The 18,996-nt window shown below is 35.8% G+C and overlaps 1 protein-coding gene across 2 annotated transcripts in view; it reads left to right on the forward strand.

Moving 5' to 3' along the window:
• Positions 1-18,996, forward strand: part of RNGTT (RNA guanylyltransferase and 5'-phosphatase) — a 176,327-nt gene that overhangs the window by 101,217 nt on the left and 56,114 nt on the right. For both annotated transcript variants that reach the window (XM_051614993.1, XM_051614994.1), the window contains exon 13: positions 12,303-12,403. In XM_051614993.1, coding sequence (XP_051470953.1) covers positions 12,303-12,403 — 101 coding nt within the window. The remainder of the gene's footprint in view (positions 1-12,302; positions 12,404-18,996) is intronic.

Consider the following 18,996-nt stretch of genomic DNA (forward strand, 5'->3'; position numbering starts at 1 on the left):
TTTTTAATCCTTAGGGGAGGAGTTTTCCCTTCTCATTATCCAAATTACTCTCCCAAAAATGCAGTTTTAAATTGTATTAGTCATGTTGCGGACTTGAAAGACAAAATATATACAGATTTTCTCAGTATATGTTTGGTTTTTTTCCGCTTTGGTTTTCATCCCCAAGCACATCAGCTTGCTACTTGCAAAGCAAAAGCACCATGAAACACATGCTGAGTTCTGCTGGCTGGATTTACTCTTGTGTTGTATGAATGTTTTCTTGTGAAACTAAGGATGTAAAAGATGGGGTTTGCTATTTTAATCTGCATATGTAATGATTAATTTAATATGATTAAAACCCATCACTTTATAATTTAGAAATTGCACTGTGCAATTGGAAAGGCTAGTTTCTGTTGTTTCTTATAAAATACTGCAGGATTCAGTATTCCAAGCAAGACTCATAAATATTTAATTCAAAGAGATTTGTAGCCCTGTAAAATGTAATAAGTGAGCCCTTAATGACAATTTTGTGTAACATACATTTGGCAACATATAGAAAAAGTCCTGCTGGCAATTCTGTGCATCATCTTTCATGCATATCTGTTCAGCTCTAGGGGTTTTTAGCTCTGGAATTAAAAAGACAAATTAGACTTTGTCTTAGACCAGCATGCTGCAGTTTCTTCATTTGCACTTGTATGTTTCTCTTGATGTTCAGACTAGCTTAAAGCTGTAGCCCACTATTAGCCTTTTCATGTAAGGCTTTGTTCTTTTTTTTCAGGATTGGCCTCCCTCAATAAATATTTTTGAATGTATTTTTTGCATCATTCCATCTAGGGTTGGTAGTTTTCATTAACCTTCCTGAGCTCTAAGGTGATTTGCTGAAATACCATTCCTGGTGTACTGATTATCATAGTAGCTTAAGAAAAATGTCACCAAAACAAATGTTATGATGAAGCTTTAACTTTACAGGCCACAGCACCTGCAAATGTGGTCTCTAATGCTGATAAATTACCCAACTTCCAAATCAGATTATGGTAGTGAGTCAGCCAAGAGCACTGCTGCTCAGTTCATGGAGATTCTTTTGTTACACCAGGGATGCTTCTGCTGTCAGACTTCAAGCACTGAATACTTCCTGCTGATCCAACCCAACTTCTGTGAGATTTCTGGGAGCCTTTGATCACAAACTAACCATCCACACACAGAAATAAGTCCTCTGAGAGACTGACTTCTCTCTCTGGTGTTAATTCAACTGACTACACTGAAGCTTGAGTTGGGACAGAGGCTGTGAACATGAAGGGACAAAGGTGAAGAGTGGTTGCGGCTGTTGGGCTTTGAGAAATGAGAGAAGGGTTAGTCTGATACGTATGAAGCTTTGAACATATAAAGGGACATAAACAGGTCCGTGAAACAAGTGATGCAATGAAGCAACAACACTTAGCACTTTATGCACTGAAAATGAATGTTCTCTCCAACATCACTGGCTTCATGCAACTAATTTTTTTTTCACAGTAAAAGTATGTAAGGAAGATTAAGAAGGAAGATGATCTTCTTAAGAGTCTTTCAAAGGTTTATCATGTCACTAGGGAAGAGGAGAATAATAATAAGCATTACTTTAGGAAACTAAAAAAAAAAAGATGGGCAAGTTAAGGGCTGAGCAAAGGTGCAGGGCCAGGAATGCTTGTGTATGATCTTGGTTGTCCCAGTAGCTTACTTCAGACTAATTTCTTCCTCGTTTTTCAGCAACTTCTGCATCAGTGAATTAAGAGGTAAGGTCTTAAACAGCTGTCAGGAAGCAAGTTTGGATAGAAACATGTTAAACGTACAATGGAAGAGAATACTAGCATATAAAACTCAAAGTGTTATTAACTCTAAGGTAGTTTTTATAAGGTTATTGATGAAAAAAAGACATGGGTTTTATTTTTCATTATATTAATTTCTATTTAAGGTTAGTTGTGAAGCTCAGTTTGGAAGAAAATTTCATCTGAGGATGTAAATAGGATAGTAGATACTATTCTGTAGCCGGGTTGGCACCCTGGTAACAAATTACACTGAGGTTACACACTGAGGCCATCTCAGTTCAAGTTAGTGATACGAAGTGAAGCAAAGAAAATGAAATGAAGCGATTAAAGGAAAGTTGAAGTATCTTGATTGGTTTTATTATTGCATTATTTTTTCCTGAAGACTTACACAGCATATATTTAATGAGGTTATAAGTACTACATAGTGAAAAAGAAGAAAATTACAAAATAATCAATAGCAATGTAAAACTATGTTAAGAAGCAGCCATGGCGCCCAGCACCAGTTCTTTTGACCAAGGGGACTGCAGCTCTGTTGTTAGGGCATTTCTTTTGTCATAAAGGTATGTAGGTTTTCAACAGTTACCTTAGTTTGCCAAAAGCAGAATATAGAATTGAAGGCAAACACGAGTTAGTCAATTATGAACTGTATATATTTAGCCATCCATTTGAAGCCATTTACTTTTTCCTTTTTGCTTCAGACCAAGTGTTGGAGTTTCTAGTTCCAGATCATGTTAAGTGAAAGGATGAATACAAAGAAAAGTGACCAAGAGGAAGAGCAGGGTTTTGTGGCTTACAGCAATATGCTGGGGGAGGGGGTGGATGGGGAAAGAGCAGTGAGTAATTTTGTGGTTGCTACATTACGATTGCTAAAAACATGGATTTTTGGCTGTGAACTGTACTTCATTTATCAAATATTAATAGGAATAATATGTAAATGACATTAGTTATGAAGCAAATTTCTTCATATTTTTCTCCTTGCCTAATGAAATATTGAGAAAAGCTATTAGTATAGTTGTGAAACAAGATGTTTAATGAAGCCAGAGGTATAAAGCTAAATTAAAGTGCAAGAATAGAAGACATTTAGCCTAATAATTACCAAAGTAGTCCAATATAAATATTGCATTAACTTGAAGTTCAGAGGCACCTTTGGAAAATGCAATTGAAAAATATCTATTAAAATATTAGCAGATTAATTTCTGCATACAGGTTAACCTTCTGAACCTGATTTACATTAGAATGTTAAAATCTTTAGTATGAAACATAATCCAACAATATTTAAATGAGTGCGTATTAGTAGCATGTTTTGCATTTCAGTCTGCTATGGTAGTTAAGTTTAATATTTCAGAAGTTATTTTGATTATAGCCATTTTATTTTTACTTCATGTAGCTTCAAGTCGTATTTCCATAAGACACAAATTATTATTAAGTTATTCTACCACAGTTTGATTCTATGATTCTGTGAAATTGTGGTAGAGTAACATTTTCACAATAAAAACTGCTACTTCTGGCTAACCAGTACTAATGTATTAAAATGTATAATTCCTACTTAGTCTTTTAACTCTCTTAAAGGAAACATTTTCAGAATACACCAAAGTTACTATGTCTTAGAACACGTTTTAATTTGTCTTTATTTTGCTTTTTAAAGTGGAGGAATGGAAGAATTTACACAAATCTACTACAATAGAATATAATAGACTATTTCAGTTGGAAGGGACCTACAATCACGTTGTCCAACTGCCTGATCAATTCAGGGCTGACCAAAGTTAAAGCTTGTTGTTACGGGCATTGTCCAGTTGCATCTTAAACACTGACAGGCTTGAGGTATCCACCATCTTTCTAGGAAGCCTGTTTCAGTGTTTGATCACCCTTTCAGTGTAGAAATACTTCCCTATGTCCAGTCTAAACCTCCCCTTTTTCAGCTTTGAACCCTTCCCATGCATCCTATCACTGGATACCAGGGAGATCAGCACCTCCCTCACACCTTCTCCTCCTCAGAAAGCTGCAGAGAGCAATGAGGTCACTACTCGGCCTCCTTTTCTCCAAACTCGACAAGCCCAAAGTCCTCTGCCACTCCTCACAGGATATTCCTTCCAGCCCTTTCTCCAGCTTCATTGCCCTCCTCTGGATGCATTCAAGGACCTTCCTATCTTTCCTAAATTGTGGAGCCCAGAACTGTACACAGGATGTGGGGACTTCCTGGAATTAAAGCAGTGTGATGACTTCGCTGTCAAGTAATGAGTTACTCAAAACTCGGTTATCAGGAGTTCACTCAGTCATCCTTTTGGCTTAGTTGTGGTCACTAAATTATTTGAGCCCAGCCAAGGAGCCTGTGTTTTCCCCACCTTTAAAAGTGACTGTCTACAGATGATTATTTTTTCTCTGATGTGACAGCAGTACATTGTATCATGTTTGGAATTCATTTTCAAGCAGATCAAGCTGATTCATTGAACATCAGGATGTGTCTGTATTCTGAAGAGTGTTTTCTGATGGGTTGTGTTTTGGAGTGGTACAAACTTTGCAGGCATTTTGTTTTCATATGTATTTTCCGTTCAGTATTTAGATTATTTTTTCTCCCAACTATGAAGATGCTTTACACAAATGGTGGGTGTTTGAATAGTACTGGTGTTTACCCAGAAGTTTCTGATAGGCTGATCACTCTTAGGAGTACTCTATAGATATAGGGACAACTGACTCATACTTATTTAAAAAGAAAAAAGAAAGAAAAAAAAAAGTGCCTGCTTTAAAATTTCAAGAGTTTGTACAGAAATTGTCAAATGTCTACAGGGAAGAAATTGGTACTGGTTACATTGGATTTGTTTTTCTAAGGAATAAAGGAATCCTAATAATCTTTAGACACTGAATGCTAGTGAAGATATTAAGTGCTATAAAAGTGCTATTAAAGCACTTTTTCCTAACAGAATCTATGCAGTCAAGTTAAATGCAACATTTTGTCCTTGCTGACCTGCATTTATCAAGGTGTCATATATTGCATTGATAGAAATTTCTTACATGCCTCTGAATTATTCAGACTCACCAGACTTGATCAACCAATGTTGTTTATACCTCAGCTTTAGCATCGCACTTTACTGCTGCCTTATAATCCTTTTGTGCTGCTCCTAAGTGCATACTTTCAGCACTCAACAATGTTTCTCAACCTTCAGAAATAATTAGCATTTAAACACTGTGTTCAACGGGAACTGCTTAATACAGCTTCATACACTTGAAAGCCCTGCATAAAAGTATTTTTTTCCTTTGCAGTAAAAAACATGATTTATTTTTTTTTTTTACAAAAGGCATTCTAAAAATCTAAACAAATTGTTTCAACTGGGTTCACACGTATCAACCATTTTTGGTAATATGACTGAATTTCTCCAAACTACTGGTGGGAAGAATGCTCTCTCTCCAGAGAAGTCTTCTTAAAGTTTAACTGCTGGTGGGATAACTTAATCAAGTAGATATCCCTCTTTTGTTTGGGGTTTTATTCTTTTTTGGTGACAGATAAAGAAGAATGTTACAATGAGGGGTTTTAATAATAGGATTTGGAATTTTTTGTGTGTGTGTTCATGGTCATGTTGCTACTGTTTCTAACTTACTCAGCAAACCTGTCTGTTTTCCCAGAAGATCAGTCACGTAGGCTAACCTGGATCATGCAGTCTTATAGTGGTGCTTGAATACTGCCAAATGTAATATATATATATCTAGAAGCCAAGTCCCAGCTAAAAGCATTCATCTGAAAATAATTATTTCAGCTAGTTATTGACACCTTTCAGTGCAGTGCAAAAGAATACAAAGTACAAATACACTTTCTCTTGTGTAAGGCTGTATGCATAAGCAGTGAAGAGAATGTTGGAATAGTTCAGTTCTGTTGCCTACTCTGCCTACTCTTTTGTGAAATTACACTATGAAGATGTGTGCATTAGCCAACTGGAAAATTAACCATGCAGTGAGACTCAGACTCAGTAATTTTATCTTAAAAAAGGGAATTATATGGAGAGCTGAGCTTCAGTCTAAACTAAGGCATTAACAAGATTCATTGTAGAAATAAGCATACATTTTTAAGCACAAGTGTACTTAATGGCCACAGTAACCTCCTCTGATATATGTCATGGTTTCTACATTACTTGGTATCTTTCATAAAGATGTACTGTGATTCAGATAGGAATTAGAAGCTTGATATAAACATTATTGTTCAAGTTTCTCTGCCCTGTATGCAACAGAGCAGTCTCAATGAGCCCAGTAGTGGTTTCCAGTCTTAAAATCTATGAATATTCAATTGAGTCAATTACTCTCTTTCATCTTGTGGTTTCTTGACCCATTGATGTGACTTATTCACATAATCTGTCAACGATGTCAGCAAATTTTATTTCTTCATCTCATCTCTCTATAAAGTCTAGCCTAAAATGATTTATTATAATTGATTCTTTTGCTTCTTTTAAATGATCCAGGGTCTGTAGTACAAGAAAATAAAAATACATTTTGGGTTATCATTCTATCTTTATATTTACACAGCTGAATGCAAAATATTAGACTGACTATGGCAGCAGCTGCCCTATGGATATTAAGAGGCCTAAGAATTAATTAAAGCTCTTGAGAGAAAACATTTAACTTGTTTTGAGTGGGAAAGAAGAGCAGATTGTTAACTTTTTCCTTTCAAGTGCAAGAGTTAGCATCATATTGAATACAAAGTTGCTAGCACACAGTTTAATTGAAACAGAAGCATATTGGTAATGTAAATTAGTGGGTTTTACAACAAAACAAGTATTTCTTACAGAAGCATTCTAGGTTGAAAATGCTTTTAGTGTCTTCATCTAGGTAAGTCAGTCTAACTATCAGAATATCATTTAAGTAATGATAGAAATTTCTTCTTGGTGAAATAGTAGGATAAGTTCTTTGAAACAAGAGATTACATTAGAGATGTAAAGATTAATATTTAATATTTATATTTAATGTTAAAGGATACATAATTGCATGTTCGATGTAGTTAAATGCTAGTTTCATTTGCAAAGTGGCAAATTACATTTGATTTAGAACAACTTCAGTAGATTGCCAGTAGGTGTCTTGGTCAACCACATCCCCTCCTACCCCATCTGCCCTCACTCCCCAGTGGTACTCAACTTGCCATACCTTTTGGGCAAGCATGGTTATTCAAACAAATCTGCCCTGGGCCCTCTGTGCCCTTGTTTCGAGCTTATTTCTGAATTGGTGTGTGCTGATGGCTGCCAGCTTGTGATACAAGGGAAAGGCCTTGAACTCCAGTGTCTGTACTGTGCGATGAAGTGCATCGGATGTGTCCCTCAGGTGAAACTACTGGTTTGGTTTTATGTAAATGGAACCCAATTTGTGTGCACCAGAGCAGCCCAGTTACGTAAAGTAACGTGTACTAAGTGGGAACAACTGAGGGGTTTGCTTTGCAAATACATCACTTTTGCAACTTAAAACACCAGTGTACCCACTGTGCCTGCTGAAAGAGCAAGCATCCAAACAGAGAATAAAGCTTTGTAGAACAACTCAGGTTGGAAGGGACTTCAAGAGGTCATCTAGTCCAATCCTTTAAAACTATTTCAGATAATTTCTGATTAGTCAATGTACTTTTTTTGGTGTGGAGTTCTGATTTCTGTGGTTAGACTGTTGAAAGGTTTCATACTGAGCCATGAACTCTGTATTTGAGATGGTGCAGGCCTTGGTATGTGTTAGAAGTAGTCATGTAGATGCATGTTTGTCAGTGATGATGAGTGGTGATGAGCATATCATTGCTATGAATGCTATATTTGAAATGCTAGGGAGTAGTTTGATCTCAGACAGATTGCTTCAGATTTTTTTTTTTTTAATTAGAATATAGAATAACTTCATGCAGAACAGGTCTGCAGTATGCAGTGATTCATCTAAGGTGCAGTTTTCACATGCTTAACAAGCAGAATTCCTGTTTGGCTCCAGCCCGTGTTTAAAGAAATGTATTTAGCACTTAGCATTCAAACTCAAGAACTTAACTAGTACTGTTTCGTGTGTGTAGACTTACCTGTTACAAAAAATAATTAGTCTTTGCAGGGTTTAATGTGGCCTTTGGTTGAATTGTCATTTTAAGCTAGACTTCTGTGACTTTATGTCTTTTGTGGTGACTGAAGAAGTCGGGGTGGGCGAGCTGTGTAACTTCTTAGTATGAGCTTTGAAGTCTGATTGCTGATCTCAGCCTTGTAACTGTTTCATAAAGATATCTGTAAATTACCTGTTAGCTTGACCAATTGTTCAGTGTTAAGAAGCTGCTGTGAAGTGAGAAGGGTGTTATTTGACAATGTTCAAAACTAAGTGTTATAGTGAAAAGTGTATGTTTATTCCCACTGCTTTGTAGGCAAGATCTTTGTGGCTGACTGGAAGTGCGGTGAGATAATTTTCCTCGGTTCTTTAATTAATAGGATAAAATGTTTAGCTGGGGCTTCTTTCACACTGTGCTGGTTCTAGAGGTAAAGGCTAGAAAGATAACTCAATTTTACAGAACAAATCCTCCCCCACTTCTCTTCAAGCAAGCCAGCCAATTAACTTTATAATTCAATTTGAGCAAAAAATTGTGAATTCAGCAGAGCAATTATAGGTATGCAGATAAATCCTGTCAAAACATTGCTTCTCATTACCAATCTTGGAATAGTTGTTCCTGTCTGTTGTGAAGTTGGTTTCTTAATGACTTTTAGGAGTATGTAACTTGTCAGTCTTGGAAAAAGAGTGAAAAAATCATATAGTAGATCCTGCATGGAGAATACACATTGATGCCTAAGCATGTGTGGGTCAAAAATACAATGCCAATTAAAAAACTGAGGTGTGGGCAGGTGTCATGGAAGATCAGGGAAGAAATAAGGCCTGTAAGCTTGATGTCTATACTGGACAAAGAAGTAGAAACTATAATGAGGCATACAGTAGTTGATATCTGGGTAAACATGATATAATTGGGAAAAATCGCATGCCTTTTGAAAAGGGAGGTTATGCCTCTCCAAGAAAGGGATCAATAATAATTTGAGTAAGAACTGTATTGTATTTCCTGCTAAGACTTCAGAAAAGCCTCTGTCAAAGTTTCTAACAAAAACACTTGAAAAACAGATGTGCTAAGTGTGAAGAATTATAGTATTATCGTAAGCTCTTACAAGATTGGGTGACTGAGTGATAAAACAGCACATACACTTCTGTGTAGATGAATGCAGAGTAATGTACATGGAGCAAACATTTGTGACTGCATATTTAAAATTGTAGCCTCTGATCTGAGTGTATTTCCATGCACATAGATGCATGGGAAACTATGAGTAGCACAGAAGCAAAGTGGTTTGGCTGTTCAGCATCTCTCTTAATATAAGCCCTAGGGAGTGCAAATCTTCTAAATCAATGTAAGCTGGTTCAAAACAAACAAAGTGGTGGTTTTTCTTGCAGTGTAGTTGGGTTGTGTGTGAAGCACTGTGCTGGGGGGTGGCACAGCTTGTAGAGGTTTACATGGTCTTACTGGGGAGATAGACAAGTTCGTGGTGGAGAAATTGAAAATCGCTAAATACGCAGGAATCACACTTGAATCGCATTCATGTCAGGGAGACTCTGAGCTTGAAAATGGGTAGTATCTGAGACAACAGTGGTGGAAAGTATAATATGGGATTGCCCTGTTTCTCACCTTCCCTGAGGACATGCTGTTGGCTGTTGTCAGTCAGGACACTACAGCTCTAGTGAGACCATTCTTAGGTTGTTATATAAAACGGATGCATTTCTTCCTCAGGATTTCAGTGCTCTGACTCAGGAGGTTGGTTCATTCTTCTTGTATCAGTAAGAATTCATTTCCTAAAGGAGTGTCTAGCGTTTTCAGGGTTTATGTTCCAGGTAGAAGTAAATAGAAATTGGACAGAGTCTGCAATCCTGAAAGAAGCCTTTGGTTCTCCCCTAAAGGCCTTCAAATTTTTTCACAGTGCTCAGAAGAAATCTTGGTCTTTAGTTTTCAAAATGGGGTATGTTTCACTCCTGTTATCAGTTCCACCCAAAAGTAAGGGTCCTGTTTATGATTGGGAGGAAATACTTAGTACTCATGAAGACCAAAGCAGTCCAAATGTACCTTTTGGACACAAAATAGAGTGCTTTTTGATTGAGACTGCTACTCCTGTACAGAAGAGAATAAGTCCTCTATCTTGCAGATGATTTGCCTCTTTTTTATTTTTTCTTTAAAGGAGTGCTATGTAAAAGGATGGTTTGGAGCCATATATTTAAACAAGTTGAGGTTGTTTTCTGAAGTCAGTTAGACTGTGTCTAGCCCTAATAGCTCATGAGGTCTCAAAAGTATGACCTGCTACTTCAAAATAAATTGATTATTTGAGAATATATTACTAAATCAATCACCGTAAACACTCCAGTAATGCTGGGAATATTATTGCAAGTCAATATATTGGAAGCCACACAGAGGCTGAATACAAAATTTGAGGATTTTATGTTATTGACAGGGGACACTCAGGAAATGGTTGAAGACTAGTCATGCTAAAAGACCGGAGAACAACCATTAAGATGAATCTTCTGTTCCATAAATCTCAATCAACACTGTTTCCCATAGCTATTTAGCTGTACCCTCTGTTCCTTTCTACCTGCTGTAGCAGCTGTTTCATAAACTAGATTTTCACTGTGCAGAAATTTGTCACAAACAGAAGCGTTCCCCGTAATTCTTTGAATTAGGTAGTAAATACTTAGCAGTAGTAATTGTCTTTGGCCAAATTTGAAAGAGAGAGAGCACAAGTACTGCCTTTTTAAAAACTATATTTTGCCTAATTATTCCTGAAATGTATTTTAGTCATAGAAGTTACAGAATTTAATTTTCTGTTCTCTCTCAAGTTTAAGTACAAGAGAACTGCAGGAAAACTTAACTGAAAAAGAAATTTCAGTGCTATCCACCTTTATTGTAATTCTCACATTCAGTGCACACAGGCAATTGACTATATACTAAAATAGAAAAGATTATATCTATAATGGAATGTAAATTTTTCAAAATGTATTTAATACATAATCTGTATGTAAATATATCTATAAATGTTCATCTGAAAAGCTTGAATGCTTTACTGAGCATCATATTTGTATATTCTGTTGTCTTACTTACTTAATATCTGTTAGTGTGTGTGGCATGAGATCTTGAGTGTTTTTAACACCATATTGCACGATGGCACATTTTTAGTTTGGGAATGTAGCATGGGAAAGGAGCAAGATAAATCTTATTATTTTAAGAATTTAAAGATGAGGTAATTGGGATGTTAAGATATTTCTGGTGAATGGGAAAGAGCCAGACAAATGAAGGGGGGAACAGCAAGATGGTGGCAACTAAATGAGTATTTGTATCGACGGCTGAAAGATTTTCTTGGGTTTGTAAGTTGCTTAAACAATACCTTTCTAAATCTGATTTTGGAGAGGTGTACAAGCAACCAGCTTTTCAGATATTTGCAGGTGTTACAGCACAGAAATCATATGTAGGGGAAATAGGGTGTGAAGATGATGTGTTTCTTACATTAGATCACAGACAATTCTTCATCTGCTTTTATCACTCCAGATCTAGAACTGTTAGGTTTATCATCAGTAAGTTTTGCATGTGTGCAATGTGATTATAATAATCACTGTTACCAAAAGACATTGGACATTATTAGGATTATTTTTTTTAGGTAAAATTGCATAAATTTTCTCATTATGGATTAATAAGTATCTAACAACTAAAAATTCACATTCTGTGCATCTCCAGATTATTCTTTTACTTTTCCTCTATTCATGGTAATTTTATTTTCTCCATTGCCATGAAAGATACTCTAGTGAGGAAAAGTTTAGCAGGTTGGCTCTCAGTAGTAGCTGGGGGTGAACAAAATTGCAGCTTAGGAAATTGAAGCAGGTGATAGAAAAGACCATGAGAGACTTAAGCTCTAATTTAAGAGAAAATTGCTCCTTGCAGCTTTTGGTTCAAGCATGTACCCTTTCTCTTAAGCAACAGATGTTCCATTATTTATGTTCCTGTATCTCATGATGTTCTTTAACCTTTAGGTAACTTGAATTCCTTTAGTAGGAAATAACATGTTTCTGGTGAGCCTTTCTGATAGTTGGCAGTATGGTGACTGCTGGCTTTCACATTTTGTGTCAGCAAGAAGCATGGATAACAAATAATTCATATAAGTGTTCAAAAATGTTGAGATTACCTTAAATGTATCTTTGATGTATGTCCTATCAGTGTTTTCATCTGTTACTGTGCTGTCTTGTTTTCTTTTTTGAAATTTGCCATTAGCCAGAGAGAGATAATGAAGTATGCTAATTTTTATTCCCATTCTCAGCTTTTTTTATTATATGCAATGGCTTGGCTTTGGTGCTAAGCAGTTTTAAAACAGCAGCAAATAAAGCAGTGAAATACAACTACTTCCATGGTAATGGAATTCATAGCTTCATAAGTACTCTCATTTTTTAGAGACAGCTGATATAGTCTGAATTGTTACTTTTAAAACCCATGAAAACCAATAAGCATAATTAAACTGCTTTTTTAATTTTCTTCAGAAGTACAAGCCTGGTCGATGTGATGATATTTTGAAGTGGAAGCCACCCAGCTTGAACTCAGTTGATTTTCGCCTAAAGATAACAAGAATTGGTGGAGAGGGGTATGTAATCTCTTCCCTTTTTACATATATAACACTCATGTGAACGTCCCTGAGCCGTTAATCTCTCCTCTGGTATTTCCTGACACTTCCTGGTGCTAAACTTTTTTATATCCTGGAGCATTTGTTCCTTGAAAATATAGACAACTGTTGTCATCAGTGCTGTACTAAAAACAATGGCAGATGTTTATAATGTAAAATTACTAATTTTAAATTTTATAATTTTTTTTAAAAAGTCCTTTTTGGATTTGGCAATACCTCTTATATTTTTGGATAGTAGACAGGCTTATTAGAGTAAGTTCTTATAATAACTATTTTCAATTGGTTTTATGCAACATAATAAGCTTTCTTCCATTTTAGAATTACACACAAATGTGACAGGCACTTGTTTTCTAAAAGAAAAACAAACCCTGAATTTTTTTACTCAATAGTTATTCTTTGGTATTGTCTTGAAAACCATTAAAATCTTAATCAAAAACATGAATTCTAGCGTCAGAAGACACGTAAATCTTTACGTTACATCAGTTGTACATACTATGTCTAGTTCAGTCACTGCACATATTTAATAGGGGCAATTTCCATGTTCAGTTGTGACAGGGAGGGGAAGACTGAGTCACTAGATTAAAGCTTGCCTTGGAAAAGATTTTGTTTAAAATTAAGTTAATTGATTTTTAGCTTGCTTAATGTTTTAACATCTGGGACTCATTTCAGCTGACAGTTTGAAATACTGACATTTAGCTTTTGGTTTTCTTGGTGCCACAGGCAACTTAATAAGATTAAACAATTAATTCCTAGATTGCTTATGTATTCCAGAGGGCTAATAATGGCCCATCTAACTTCTAGAAATTTGCATGTAAAGTTTGTGAATATATTTGATGAGTAGAGAGTATCTTAAAGATATGCGGTTTATTCTGCAAAATGTAAACTGCTAACTTCAGAGTAATTCATGAGGTCAGAATTATCTATTAATATTCTTATGTTTGAAAATGCAATATGAAGTCCTCAGTAACAACATAGCTATTTTAGAACATATATAGGCATATTTTAAAGTAAACTTCAGAGAATCAGCTCGTTACAACAATTTCATGTTTGCTTGGCTTTAATTTAAGTCACAGAACAGTGCAATGGGAAAGATTTCTGTTAAAAAATAAATGAAAAATTAACCATTATTTCGTGGGAAGATTATTTTTATTATGGTGTTCTTTTGCTGGAGCTTATAGACAGTGATAGCCTGTGATTTGGAAAAAAAAAAACACAATAGATTTTTCATTTCACATTAAAAAAGGAATATTCACTTGATTAGTTAACACTGATTTGAACTACAAATTACCAGTGCTATTGTGTTATGTTTAGTGTATATAGCACCATAGAGTGATTGGAATGGGAAAACCTTATAAAATATTAGCACAAAATATTTCTAAAACATTGAGCAGTTAGTAGAAAGTTATTAAAGAATAGCTGTTCCATTGTGGAATTTGAAACACTTTCTAGTATTTTAAAAAGTTCTACCATATTTTATCTATGTGAAAATAAGTGCATTGCTCACATGGTGGAAACAATTATCCTGATTAGTCTGTAAATACTGTAATATTTAAATATATTAAAGTTTACGTTCATCTCACATGCCTTAGAAAAAAATAATTCTAGAAACCTGTCATTTGATAAATAAGATACAATTCTTCCAGATAGGTTTTACTTTTTCTCATGTGTCTGTTGACTGATATTAGCAACTTAAGTGCATTCATCCAACAAAAAAGAAAAGTTAATGAAATAGTGAGTGGAAAAAAATTATTTTCCATTGTTGGTAGAGAAGTATTTATGTTAAGTAATGACCGATGAAACAGTAGCTTCTGCACAGTTAAACACAAACAATGAATGAAGTACTCTAGATTTAACTGCTCCAGTAGTTAATTTGAGTATCCAATTTATCGCTTCGCAAGATCTGAACTCATTTGAGGAAACATCAGAATGACACTGATTTTGAAGTTTTTGACAAGTTTTAAAAGAAACAACAGGAATTTTAGACTGTGGAAAGGTAGTTCCTGAGTTCTGAGCACTACCATGATGAAGTGGTTGATTTCTGATATGACTAAGAATTCTGTTTCGATGAACTGAATGTCTTGCTAATGGCAATTCTAACATGATGAGGTTGGGCTTCCTGCCTCCCCCCACCCCACTGAGATTAAAAGCAAGCATTGGTACTGGTTTCAGCCTTTTAGGTTAAAAAAGTTTCCTTCTTCTTCAGTAATCCAAAAAGAAATCTGGCATGCATTTAACAGCAAAGTAAACAGGATATGGATAAAGTAGTGTTACAAAATGTGTGTTGTTTTCTTACAGTTAAGCAATAATATTTATGGAAACAGAAGGTATGTCTTTGTATTGATTTCTTACTGACAAATGAGGAGCCAAAGCTGAAGTATTGATCTCAAGTACTTGACAACTTGAAACAATGAGAATGGGGATTTTCTGTTATTTCCAAGTCCTCTGATATGTTTTACAGGCTCATCTTTAAATCTCAAAATGCAGACATACTTAAACCTGCGCTACAAGTGCGTGTGGTCTTACCACAGCTCACAGCATAGCTGGGACAGATACAGGCTGAATCCGTATCACAAAACTCTAGCCATGCAATGCTTGTATTTATAGTTCCCTGTTCACTTAAACATGGAAAAAAAACCCACCCCATACAGGAACATTATTTATTCAGTAGTATGAGATTAGAGCACTGTCAGCTTTTGGACATGTCTTTTGGATGGCATATGTAATTGAGATCTTGAACAATTGTAAACAGTCCTGTGCATTTTTCAAATGAATAAAGGAGTTACCTCTAGGGAGTCTGCCAGATTTTACTCAGTATGATTGTTTTCCATCTACCTAAAATTCCCCTGTGTTCTCCATTGTGCATTTCCAGCCCTAGATCAGTCTGCAATAGTAATGTTAATTGCAAAATGGTTGCAGCATTTAATCCCAGGTGTAGATCAGTTACGGATGGGAGACCAATTGTTTTTATCTTGGGTTGATTTATTTCACTATTGATATCAGAGGGAGTTTTGCCATTGAATTAAAAAGAAGGATTTGGCTTATGATTTATGAGATACTTTTAGAATAGGCTTCCCTATAAAAACTGCTTTAAAAAGAATAAAGAAAAAGATGCCTTTGCATCCCAAAGAATCGTAGGGGTTTTGTAACCTCAGTGACCTAATCCTGACCCTCCTATTCAGTGCACAACATTTGAAAGAAATTGCATTATTGCACCTTAGGGAATTACAGCATATCAGCTGAGCCATGGTAATTGTCCCCTGTGTATTGTCATAGTCCAGTCTGTCCAAGCATCCAGATGATACTTAGATTAACTCTATGTTGTGTTTGCAAGAATTCCAGCATATGTCCTCTCTCATTCTCTTCTCATCAGATCAGTGTAGTTACTTCTATTTAGAAAAGGGAAACCAAACAAAAAACCCAAACCCAACACACAATCCAAAACAACAACCAACAGCTTATTAAATCACCTAAAGAAGAGAGTACTTAATTGTTTAGCTCTGGTGAAACACAGCAGTTGAATTGAAAGGTCTTCAGGTTATTTATGCTTTAAAAAGGTAGACCCACTTCCCAGCACTTCTCTTATCATTTCACATTTGCTAAGAGAATGGTTTCACATCAACAACATGAAATGGAGCCCTTTAATCATATAACAGTACCTTGTATTTTTCCTAAACGATGGTTGATACTAATAGAAAATAAAATAAAAAAAAAAACAGACTGAAACACATCAGCTGCATTTCCAAATTATCTACAAATTAAAAGTCCATATCAGAAGATAATACAGAGGATATTTAGTTGTTGTGTGCAATATCTCAGTTATATTACAGAGAAGACTGTTTTTAAAGAGTAGAGATGTGTTTTCCCAAAATGTCTGACTCTTAAGAATATTTCTGTAAAAATAAAAACCCCAAACCCAACTCTGAGCTTTATTTAAATGTTGCAAATATCAACTGAAAATGTCTCCATAGTGCCAGATTTGTGGTAGCTTCCAAAACTAGAATTTATGAAATGTCTGTATTTCCTTTTACAATTTTTTAATTACTCTGTAAAAGTCCCTTGATTTTATCTGAATCAGACATGCTGAAATCAAATTACAAGCAAGGCTTTGGTTTTATTGGCTTTGAATGAATATCTTACTGAGTCAATTTAATATTATTTCAAATCACAGAATAATATAAATGTAATATAAAACCATAAGATATTGGAAAGAATCAAGAATTTTACTTATGTTCTAAGAGAGAAATAGTAATAAAGGCTTGTTTCTTTAAAAAAAGTTAGCAATCCAAAGTAGACATGAACTCTTTGTTAGGAGCAAGTCTGTGTTGTTTTTTTATTATGTCCATGATTAAGTAGACCACATGGAGAAAAAAAACAAACAAGCAGTGTTTAGGCAGAGTTCTGTTTAGCTTGGCCATTGTCAAGTAATAAAAATGGGAGATAATTTACAATACATTGAAGGACAGTGAGGGAGTCAGATCTTGGGTACCTCAGTAATTACAAATCAATCAACAGCTACAGATATTCAGAACTACAGCAAAGTGAATGTTTTCCTGTTGTTGGATGGATGTGATGTCCTTTTTGTTCTGTAAATTAGAAAGAGCTTCTGGGAGAATAGGAAAAGCTGCAACTGGTTCAAAATAACCAGGGTGTTCTTCATTTGCTTTCATATATAGCTGTGTTGTCTGGCACAGGGTTGCTTATCCTTTTTATAAGCTACTCTTTTCGTAAAGTAATCTTCCTCACTCTTCTGCATTGAAAAAAAAAAAAAGGGTAACTGGCTGGGAAGTCATGGAAGTTAATTGAATCATCTAAGAAACACAGAACTGACATGAGTTTGTTTGGCCCGTGTTTTGTTGCTCCTTCCTCTCTTTCCATTCCCCCTCTTGTGTGATTCCTAAATACCAGTTTATGCTGTGAGCTCTTTGCCATCTCACCTGTTTGCCCAGTGCCCATTGTCAGAGAGCACAAGCTTGTTCTTACTCATGCTGTCTGTCACAGAAAGGGAGCTTTACAAATAATACCCTGGCAATAAAAATAATAATCCCATATTGCTCCAGCCTCCACAGATCACAGTCAAGACAGGGGCTGCATTTCTGGTGAGTAGAGAGGAGTTAGAGGCAGAACGCAGATGATGTCGCACAGCAATTATGGAACAAATAAGGGCAAGATGTTGCAAATAGATGCAAAGATGCATAGTGTTGGGATGACAGCAGGAGTGCAGGTTTGAATATATTAACTACATTTATGGTTGTACTGTTATTAAAGGAAGCGTGTGCTTCAAAGTTGCTTACTTTTAATGGAATTCTGAGAGTTGCAAATTATGAAAGCAAAGGATTAATTTGTTTAGCTGTTGCTTTCAGACATTCAGCTGCTCCCAGAGTAGGTGTTGCTAGTTCTGAAGAAATGAAGGGGAAAGGTTGTGCAAACTGATCAAAAGAGGATGTTGAGTGTAGAAAGAACAGTGTGGTGGCATGGGAAGGGAAAGCACAGGTATTACCGTGGTAGAAGTCTGCATGCACAACTGCCACCATCAGCAGTGCAATGGAAACTTGTAGATAGACATTTTACCTGGGTACTATGCTGGAAGTATTTATGCTATATTGCTTATAGGAGAATATTTAAAATATTTTTGTAATACTTCGGTTTTTGAAAACTCTTTTCAAAGTAAGACTTTGAATCTAGCCTCTATTTATTCTCTGGTACACTCAACATAATGTTGTACCTTCCACAACTAATACCCAGGATGCTCTTGGAATTTCTAATGCTGAATTTCAAAAACGAACTCAACCTCATCTTTTTATATGTTCAAGTGGTAGCCTTGGGCAATCTCCATCTGTTAGATAATTATTCTACTGCAGTTACTAATTTTTTCCAGATTTTTAAATGCTTTGTCTCATATAATCCTAAAATTATCTGTATGCTTGCAGATGGAATGTAAAAGTAGCCTTGTATGTTTTATAGACCCTGTTCCTTTTTCCTGAACTTGCTGTCTTCTTAAAATAGTCTTTGCAGTTGCTCATGTCAGCTATCATATTTGTTATCCCCTTTGTTAAAGATCCATTTCTAACTGTGAGATCAAGAAAAGCTCCCAAATACTTCAATGCTTCAGGTTTTTTTTTTCTCTCCCATGCACTTCTCTGTCTTATTTTACATTTGTATAGGTATTTTATTGCTATTTGGCCACGTAGCTTAGATTTCTTGCTACTTGTGGATATATAAATCGAGGGCTTATGCCATCCCCAGCTAAACAACTGTGAGGGGATAGGATCTGAGAGAGGACTGAGAGAAGCAGGCTCTGGAAAAATGATCTTGGGCTTCAGGATGGCTGACTTTGTTTTTTTCAAGGAACAGTTAGGTGGTGTCCCATGGCAGGTCTCCTAAAGTGCAGAGAGGCCCAGGAGAGCTGGTTGATCTTCAAGAACAGCCTCCTCAAAATGCACAAGAACATACTCCTCCTATGTGCAGGAAGAAAAGCAGATACAGCAGGCTGCTGGCTTCCTTGAATGGGCAATTCCTGAGTTAACTCACCCATCCAGTGAAGTGTATGGAAGATG

This window comes from Apus apus, chromosome 3 (genome assembly GCF_020740795.1).
Source record: "Apus apus isolate bApuApu2 chromosome 3, bApuApu2.pri.cur, whole genome shotgun sequence".
NCBI classification, from domain to species: Eukaryota; Metazoa; Chordata; class Aves; order Apodiformes; family Apodidae; genus Apus; species Apus apus.